This window comes from Octodon degus, unplaced genomic scaffold (genome assembly GCF_000260255.1).
Source record: "Octodon degus isolate 3935 unplaced genomic scaffold, OctDeg1.0 scaffold00019, whole genome shotgun sequence".
NCBI classification, from domain to species: Eukaryota; Metazoa; Chordata; class Mammalia; order Rodentia; family Octodontidae; genus Octodon; species Octodon degus.
In genome coordinates this window covers 8,501,679-8,511,913 of record NW_004524595.1, presented here as the reverse complement: position 1 = coordinate 8,511,913, position 10,235 = coordinate 8,501,679, and the positions used below count along the sequence as shown (strand labels likewise).

The 10,235-nt window shown below is 43.0% G+C and overlaps 1 protein-coding gene and 1 pseudogene across 4 annotated transcripts in view; both read right to left on the bottom strand.

Moving 5' to 3' along the window:
* Wdcp (WD repeat and coiled coil containing) overlaps nucleotides 1-10,235 on the bottom strand; it is a 29,353-nt gene that overhangs the window by 6,609 nt on the left and 12,509 nt on the right. For all 4 annotated transcript variants that reach the window (XM_023710975.1, XM_023710977.1, XM_004627559.2 and 1 more), the window contains one exon: nucleotides 2,603-4,414. In XM_023710975.1, the coding sequence (XP_023566743.1) occupies nucleotides 2,603-4,405 (1,803 nt within the window). In that variant the 5' untranslated portion in view covers nucleotides 4,406-4,414. The remainder of the gene's footprint in view (nucleotides 1-2,602; nucleotides 4,415-10,235) is intronic.
* On the bottom strand, nucleotides 7,328-7,427 carry LOC111815673 (annotated as a pseudogene).

Below are 10,235 nucleotides of genomic sequence, written 5' to 3'. Positions count from 1 at the left end.
GTTCATTTTAAATGTCTTATATATACCTGTTTACACATATGCAATAGTTGGTTCTTTTTCCCTTTCTCTCTTCCCTTCTTTCTTCCTATTTTTAGACAGGGTTTCACTCTGTAGTTCAGACTAGTCTTGAACTCACTGTGGAACCTAGGCTGTTCTCAAACTCATGGCAGTCCTCCTGCCTCAGCCTCCTGAGTAGTAGGATTACAGGCCTGGACCACCATGCCCAGCAAGAATAATTATTTAAATAGGCTCATATGTGTGTTTTTATCATAAGACACTTGCTTTCACATTGAATATGGCCATTCCCCATCCTTTCTATAACCCACTCTAACCAGCAGCTTAGTGGGTCCTTCTGTATTTTTCTCCATACCCGTATGGTCTAACAGAGATTTCTGCATACATGAATACATACCATAGGCATGTGTGGAGTGGTTTGTCATTATTTTACAAGTTTATGCTGAGGGTGTGCTGCATATTCAGCCAGGCTCCTACAAACTGCCATTCACTGTGTTTTCAGTTATTGACTACTCCAGGTGGTGCTAAAATAGTGTATGTATCCAATTGGATTAGGACCTTTATTTCTTTGGATTGGTTCCCAAAAGAGGAGGTACAAATTTGAAGAGTATGTATGTTTATAGTTTTGACAGAGGTCTATATGGCCTTTCAAGGATGTTTTAATTCATTTAACACTGCATTGTCAACCACCAGAAAAAATTAAGATTGTCCTTTTTGTCATATATCTCTAATACAGTCTGCATGAGATATCATTTCACATATTAATTAGTAAATTTGAGTCTATGGTCATGCTCAGCCAGTTGAATGTAAATTACCTACATTCATTTTTCCCTCGTGTTTTCAGATAGAAGACATAAATTCTTGATTTTCCTCACAATACTTGAGATTTTGCATGTAAGCTTTTTGGTTTTAAGGGAGTGCTGCATCCTAGTCCCTTTAGTCTTTGAGCCAGAATCTTGTTTAGCTGTCTGGGTGGGACTCAAACTTGTGATCCTCTTGACTTATCCCTCAGTGCTGGGATTATAGTGCACCTGGTTTACATGTAAAGTTTTGAATTTTTGCTTTCATTTTTGTATATGAGCCACTATTTTCTAAGAGATAATCAGTTGTGCTAGCAGCATCATTAAAAATCTATTGTAAAAAGCTACAACTCTTGTTGCACAGGTCCTGCTTTACCTTGGTCTTAACCATCCAGTAGAAAAGTATGAAGACGAAATATAGGAAGTAAAGCCATGTTATTATGTTGAGCTGTGGGGGACTCAGGTCAATAATTTCTGACATTGCCAGTTAAACAGAAGACCCATTGCTATTATGGGCTACTGGACTCTTTTAGAATATTTTGCTGAGTTTACACACCTATAATATTCAATAACGGAACTTAAAAAATGGGATATAACTATGAATGTCCATTTTGTATTTGTGTATTCAAAGTGGTTGGGATAGATATATAGTTGCATTCTCTTAATGAATAGAATGATTTTTTTCTAATGGTGTTTGTAAGTAGGATCACAAGTCTGCATCTTGTACAGCAATTAACCACTAAGAAGAATATATGCAGTATATTATTTGTTGAAACTGTACTCTCGATTTGATTTGAAACTGTCTCATTGCTATATGTTTATCAATAAAACTTTGAAAAGAAAAAAAAAAATCTATTGTAGGGGCCAGGGAGATAGCTCAGTGGAACAAGTGCTTCCCTGGCAAGCGCAAGGGCCTGAGTTCAATCCCCGGTTCTGAAAAAAAAAAAAAAAAATCTATTGTGGATGGGCCAGTGAGATAGCTCAGCAGACTAAGTGTCTGCTGAGGCAAGTGCAGGGACTGAGGTTCGAACCTGGTACCACATGCCACACCAGCCCCACCCCTGGGCACACTGAGCCAGCCACTGACACCAGGCATGGTGACACATACCTAGAATGCCAGCACTGGGGAGGCTGAAAACAGGAGGATCACTATGAGTCTGACCTGCATAGTGAGACCCTGTACCAAATACATTAAAAAAAAAAAAAGCTGTCTTGGCCAGGCATGTTGGAGACTTTTTTTTGTTTGTTTTTTGGCAGTGCCAGGGATCTAAGTCAGGGACTTGTTCTTGCCAGACAAGCACTTATTCCACTGAACCATCTCCTCAGCCCAGCCAGGCATGTTGGGATAGGCCTGTAGACCCAGCATTGGGGAAGCTGAAGCAGGATTGCTAGGAATTCAAAGTCAGCCTGGGCTACATGGAGAGAACCTGTCTTTAAAAAAAACAAAACAAAACAAAACACAAAAACCACCTTTATCCCATTAAATATATTTTACCATATTTGTCATCTCTAAACATGCATGCTGGAATGTAATTCTAGATTCCTGATACTGTAACTACTGTCAAGCTAATCTCTAAAATGTTATCGCTATCATATTGAGTTGATTATCATGGATTTATATATCTGATTTTAAAGATGTTTATAGCTGGGTGTAGTGGCACATGCAGCACTTGGGAGGCTGAAGCAGGAGGATTGTCACAAGTCTGAAACCAGCCTGGCCTACAAAGTGAGTTCAAGGTCAGCCTAATCTACAAAGTGAGACCCTGTCTAAAAAGAAAACAAGTTACCTGGTAAATGATATGAACATAAGGGGGATCCTTAGAGAGTGGGTACACTGGAGATGATTTCTTCTTACTGTATAGAAAATCCCTAAGTTCAGAAAGACATTGCTGCATCTCAGTCACGCTCCTAGACAAAACTTCCAGGCCCTTAGTTAGCTGGACAGTTTCCAAGTCCTCTCTTCGAGGAACATTTGGAGGTTCAGGCATGCTGGTGAGTCCGGGCAATGCTCCCTGGGCCCAGGAGGGCCGGGGCGGTGTTTCCAGGGAAATGGAACCATCTAGGATACTGGAAGGGGGACTTTCAACTTCTTCAATAAGAGTTTTTCCAGGCTTTGCACCCTGACTATTGGTGTTTGCCGTTATCAGGAGTTCTCTGTTTTGATGACAAAAACCTGGGGAAAGACTTTCAATCAACTTTTTTCTGTTTGCTTTGTTTAATAAACCATTGCAAGTAGCATCTGCATTCTGGGTTTCATTAGATGTTGGTGAAGATTCTTCTTCCAACATGACTTCTCTAACAACCAAGTGAATTACATACTGATCAGACTCTGATGAAGGAAGAAATGCTGAATTAGTGGACTTCTGTTTTCCTACCAAAATTAGTAACAGTTTGTCTGTCACGAAACTTATGCCTTTTGGTCTTTCATCATTCTCTAACTGAATGTGCTGGATATTTGGCATTGAAGATGGAGTGACAGAATAGATCAAAATTATATTACAAGTATTAGAAGCGACTGCCACTACCTGTGTTTTGACATTAAATGCTATCAGATCGGGAACCAGAATGCCTGGAATAGTAACTTTTCTGGTCATGGTAACCTCTTTCCCAAAGGTCACAAGGACCAAATGAGAAGAATCTTGGCCAGTTCCTGTCAAGTAGTCCTTTTTTCTTAGACAAATAAGAGCACTTCCCTCAGACTGAGGAGGGTTGAAACGTAAATGAGTCAGATCCAGGAGATGTGAAATGGAAGGAGAAACTGGTATTTCACAATCTGTTTCAGAAGCAGCGACCTCCTCATCCGCAGATGACATCTCACTAGCACCTGGAGAACTATGCAAGCCAACATATTTGCCATTAGTTGGGACATCAATGAGTTCAGCTGCCTTTAAGCTACAAATCTTATCTAGTGGAAGCTCAGTGGTGACAGCAACTTCCAAGTCCGTGGTGGCCCTGATGGAGCAGACACGGCTGTCCACATTGAGCAGTGGGCAGAAGGAGCACCTGTGAAGAGTCTTCTGAGCACTGTCCCAGGTGTAGGAATGAAGGCAGCTGCCTACAGCTACCACCAGCCTCTGGCCGTCCCGGGTCCAACATGCACAATGAATGCGGCCTTGGGCACCGACGTCCACTTTCACACGGGAGTTGTCACAGCGAACACGGGGAAAAACGGAGGCATCATGTGCAGTCAACACAGTTAGGACAGAGTTTTTTGGGTGCCACACACAGCCCTGGGGAAGGACATCGAGAGACTCTCTGATCTCAGCAGTCTGAGACATCAGCCATTTGCTTGACCTTGTAGTGGTGGGACACAGCTGCCACACAGTTACATGCTTCTTATGCTGAACAGCAAGCAGAGCGGGCACACCAGCTGTGTCAGGAGGGGCCCAGGAGACCCCCCAGACATGTTCAAACTGACCAAGGATTCTTGAGTCCCCAAACTTGACCACTCCACTGTGAAGCTGTAACTCGGTCACGACTACCTGATTTCCATCAGTCCAGGCAAGCCCATGGGTGGGGTGTAAGGCTTCACACAATACATTCAGTCTGGTCCTGAGCAATCTTCCTTCTCCCAACTTCATCCTTTCCATCACAGTGATCTGAAATGATTAAGAAAAAAGCTGCACCATGAAAAAAAAAAAAAATCATCGGACTAATCTAGAATACTGGCCATAATAACAGTTAAACCCTTCACAGGTCAATACTGTGGGGGGATAATCGGACAGGAGGAATGTTACACATTAAGAGGCATCTACCGGGGCTGGGGAGATGGCTCAGTAGGATAAGCGCTTGACAGGCAAACGCAAGGATCTGAGTTCAATCCCCGGTTCCGCAAAAAAAAGGCATCTACCAAGGGCTGGGCATGAGGGTGCATGCCTGTAATCCAGCTATGTGGGAGGCTCAGACAGGAATATCAGAGCTTTAAGTCCAACCTGGGCAATTTAGCAAGACCCCATCTCAAAAGAAATAAAAAGGGCTGGGATACAACTTCGGTAGTAGAACACCTGCCTAGCATACACAAGGACCTGGATTAAAGCCCCAGCACTAAAAACAGAGAGAGACAGAGATTGGGGCGGGGGGGGGGGGAAGAGAAAGAGAGAGAGACAGGGCAGACAGACTGACTACTGAACCATAATAATATTGGCTGGACACTGATGGAGGAAATAAAATTTTCTCCCATGAAGTATATATTTAGAATTGATGAAATTTAATATGGATGGCCAGAAGATATTGTGGGCTGGGGATGTAGCTCAGTGGTAGAGACTGTTTAGCACACATAAGGCTCAGAGCCCAACTCCCAGCAACACACATATTCACACACAGATACTGATGCGTTACAAATTTCCTTCAGTGTACTGTGATTTTTTTGTTTTTGCAATGCTAGAAGTTAATATTCCCAGGCTCGCACACTCCTTTTTGAGACAGGGTCTCACTGAGTCACTAAATTGCCCAGGCTGGGCTCCAATTTACAATTATCCTTCCTCACATTCCCAGAGTATGGATAAAATAGGTGTATACCACTTTGCCTGCCATTGTGTTTATATGTAGCAGGAGACTGTCCTATTAAGACACACATAGACATACTTGAGATCATTTCATGATCACGGCAACTTACCTCTCCCTCTCCCTCCCACTCCCCCTCCCCCTCCCTCTTCCCCTCCCTCTCTGTGTGTGTGTGTTCTCTTCTCTTTTTGAGACGGGGTCTCACTATGCAGTTCAAGCTGGCCTTGAGCTTACTTTGCAGCCCAAGCTGGTCTCAAATTCCCAATGATCCTCTGCCTCAGTCTCCCAAGTGCTCAGATTATAGACGTGCACCACCATGCCCGACAACCTGCTTTCCAATGGTTCAGCAACAACAAAATTTATACAGGGAATAGAGAGAAAGTAAATGCACCAAAATGTTAAGAATGACTGAATTCAGACTTAGGCTAATATTGTCATTTTTGATACTTTCAAATTTGAAAAAATTTAAATTAAAAAGTTAAGAAAATTCATACCATTATTTAATTTCTACTCATCCTTTTACCGTCAAATCAATGAATAACTGATATTCACACCTCTGGCTTTATTAACACTTATTTTCATATCTTATTCCAAAATGCTTTTTACCTCTTTACTAAAAAGACACTTTAAAAAGTCATTATTGGGGCTGGTGAGATGGCTCAGTGGTCTAAAGCACCTACTTAGAACAAGCTTAGCAAAGCACAGGGACCTTGGTTCAATCCCCCAGCAGCACATGCCAGCCCGCCCCGCCCCCTGGTGGGCTGAGCTGGCCCCCTCCCAATAAATAAAATTAAAAAAAAAAAAAGTCATTATTTTCATTTGTACTTCATCATATTCTTAATAATTTTAAGAATATTTTTGCATTTCCTATTGTGTTTGATCTAACAATCCTTCACTACAATGTAAAGTAGGTTAGAGAATGTTACCTACAACTCTTCCATTCTGAAAATGTTCTCGGCTCTGCAAGCATCTAAATTACTAAATCCATGTTCATTTCAATGAAACTCAAACTAAAGGTATCCAAAACAAAGCAAACTTTTCTTGCATCCCATGCCAACAACTGCATACTCACTTCTGAAAATCTCAAGGCCTTGATAAAGGCATGGTTCACCATTGGGCATGTAGCCCTTGAAACTGTTACAGAAATCTACAAAACACATTTATTTAGTGATATTGGGGGTCAAACTCATTGACATCCCATGCTTCCCCCCCCCCCCTTTTTTTTTGAGACAGGATTTTGCTTTATAGTACAGCCTGGGCTCAAACTCAGAGTGATTTTTCCTGCCACAGCCTCCTGCCTGTGCCATCATGCCTAGCTCTAAGCCCTCTTTTCAATATTTATTTTGAGGGCCAGCCAAATAGCTCAGTGGATTAAAGTGGCTGCAAGCAGGCTTGGGGCTGAGGGTTCTATCCACGGGCCTGCTGGGGGTTCTATCCACAGGCCTGCCACACCAGCCCCACCCCTGGGGCTCCCTGAGACAGCAATTGAGGCTGGGTGTGGTGGTGCATGCCTGTAATCCCAGCTCTTGGGAGGCTGTAAACAGGCAGATCACTACGAGTCTGATCTAGATTGTCCAGGTAGGCTCAACTGTCCACCTCAGCCTCTCAGAATGCTAACATTACAGGGATGCACAACCCACCAAGCTTCATGTTTTTTAAATTAGTACAGGCTTATAGCACACAATGTTTTCATTCCTTGAGTGGCGTTGGTACAAGTACATATACATTTCAACTCCTTTTTATATCCCTCTTCCCTCCCTGCCCTCCATCTTTTGATCCCTTTCCCCTTTTAGAAAGACCTATCTCCTTATTTCCTATCCACTTTTATTTTGCTTTTTATTTACATATAGTTCAGGCTGGCCTGAACTCACTAAGTGGGTTCATGACAATTCTCCTCCCTCCCCTTCCCGAGGGCTGGGATTATAGGCATGCACCACCATGCCTGGCTATATTTTGGGTTCCTTATATAATGGAAACCATGCAATATTTAAACTTGTGTCTGATTTATTGAAAATATGAACTGCTTCATGAATTTGCATGTCATCCTTGAGCAAGGCCCATGCTAATCTATCATTTCAATTTTAGTATAAGTGCTGCCAAAGTGAGCACCATGTCCTTATTTTATACAAAGAAATGAGGTTTAAGTTAGAGGTTTTGGGTAGTTACAGAAACCATAGGTTAACCTGAAGAAAAAGAAGGCAGTAGATTAAGAACCAGGTTCAAGGCAGGCATTGTCATAGGGGATCAGGAAGCAGCAAAACTGGCTAGGGAAGTAGGGCTGACCCATTAATTATAAGATTCCATACATATGCAGAACACCTCCCAAAGCCCTGCTAGTGGAATTCTAGCCAAAATGGAGCAGGTTTTCAATAGGAGCTCTGGACCTGACATCAGCCTGAGATGTAGGATACCAGCACCACTCTCAGGACCCGGATATAGAAGTTCGCACAGCTTGAGATTCGGACAGTATAAAGACAGATCCCAGACGAGCTTGCTATGCTGGCTTTCCTTACCATAGCCTGCCCTGTATCCTCCAGGGTGTACTTTCATCTTGCTCTCTTCTCTTTTACTGGGCCGGAGTTCACTCTGCAGAGCCAGTTTCTTGCTCACTCATCAACTTTGTCTTTTTCAAAAAAACTTTGCTGTTTTTTATTTGTTTCATTCAATTCTTTAAGAGGAGAAAAATCTAGAATCCACCTCCAGAAGGAGAGGTGAGCAACCCAAAACCTGGTGATATTTAATTGCTGAGCCGCTTTTAGAAGGAACCTCATGAGAACAGCATGGTGGCGCCTGCCTACAGTCTCACACAGGGAGCCTGAGGCCAGCCTGGGATACACAAGCAGACCAAAACCAAAACAAGCCAACCTAAGCTCAGGGACATAAAGTAGTAGAAGGTGGTTGCCAGGGCAGAGACTGGGCTGGAGACAGAGGGACTGGGCACTACTGTTTCATCAAGTACAGAATTCCCATCTTTTCCTCTCCCCCTAGTAATAGGAATGGAGGCCATAAAGTGCTGAGCTACATTCCTAGTCCTTATGTATTTTAAAACAGTCTCAATCTATTCCCTCAGGCTGCCTTCACATTTGCCACCCTTCTGCCTCAGCCTCCTCAGCAGCTGGTACCATGAGTGTGTACACCACACCAAAGAGTTTCAGTTTTATATGACGAATAAAATTATGGACATAGATGGCAGTGATGCCTGCACATCATGAATGCATCTTTTTTCTTTATTGTGACTATACTTAATAGCACTGAACTATACATTTGAAAATGGTTGAACTGGTCCTGGGCACAGCTGCACACGCCTGTAATCCGAGTTACTTGGCAGGGTCAGGCAGGAGGATTGCAGGGATATAGCTAAGCAGTGGACCACCCCTGGGTTTGAACCCTAGCATAAGGTGTGAGAACCAACTGAGACTGGGTAAACTGCTGAGGATCTAGCTCGACTGCCCCTTCACTTGATGGCACAGGCTGAGTGAGGATGCAGGCTCTGGGAAAGTCTCTCACTGGCTGAGCCTCGCCATGCCCTGCTGGCAGAGGAGGGGAGAGAGGACTTCCCCACCAAGACAGCTATGACTAGGAACCAGATACTGCCTCTCACACACAGTGATTTTTCCCAAAGGAAGGGGTTTTCAAATCATGACTGATCACCGCAGGGATCACAGTATGTATTTTTCATTTATGGATTTATTATTATTATTATTTAATTTTTTTTTTTCTTTCTGGCAGAACCAGGGATTGAACTCAGGCTCTTGTGCTTGCCAGGCAAGTGCTTATTCTACTGAGCCATCTCCCCAGCCCCTCATTCATGGTTTTAAATCATGGTTTCTTTTCCAAGTTAGTAATACTGATCTTTCTTAAACTTTTAATTTCATGGACCATAATGGATCTTTAACTTCCCCCCCAGGCACAAATTCAGCTTTCAATTATGATTTAGATGAGCACAGAACCAAAAGTTTGATGCCCATTTCTCATCCATTTTCTTTTCATTTTCCTTCCTTCCTCCTTTCCTTCCTTGCAGTATTACCAACTTCCACGGTTGAAATTACCATCTGGTAGGTGTCCACTCTTAGGTCTATACCTCTCTACCTAGCTTCTCCATGGAGCCACAGTGTTCAAATAGATGTTGGACTTTTCATTACGGTATCAGCCTTATCCACATTCACTTTAAACTTAACATCCATAGAAGCAAAAAAAATCTTTTCTCTTGACAGCAGTTCCTCATTTGTGTCAACAATATCACCATTTTGTTGTTTATTCATTTTGAGACAGGGTGTGGCGATGCAGCCCAGGCTGGCCTTGAACTATATAGCCCACTTGAACTCAAGCAATCCTCCCGTCTCAGCCTCTGGGATTATAGGCATGTGCCACCATGCCCAGCCATTGTTTATTAGCCTTAAAAGGAAGTTATCCACTGCTTTCAGTAACTAGTAAACTACTTACTAGACACATCGGCTGTGTAATTTAGTACCATAGCCATACTAGTTCCATTTCAAGTGGTCAAGTACTAGAAGAAGTTCGTGGCACCAGGTGTGTTCCCAGGACTGTAATACCAGTAATCCCAGGACTCAAAGGCTGGGACAGGAGGATGACTATGAGTTTGAAGCCAGCCTGGGTTACACAGTGAATTTAAGGCCAGCCTTAAATACAAAGCAAGACCTTGTCTTAAAAAACAAACAGGGCGGGACTAATGCACCTGCTTAGGCAGAGTGCAGCCGCTCAGGTTTCACCCTGAGCGTGCTGTGCCAGCACCGCCCCTGAAGTCTGCTGAGACAGCGATTGAGACTGGGCATGGTGGGGATGCAGGCTCTGGGAAAGTCTCAGCACTTGGAAGGCTGAAAACAGGAGAATCACTGAGTCTGATCTCTGTAATGAGACCCTATCCTAAATACAGGAAAAAAAAAAAAAAAAAAAAAA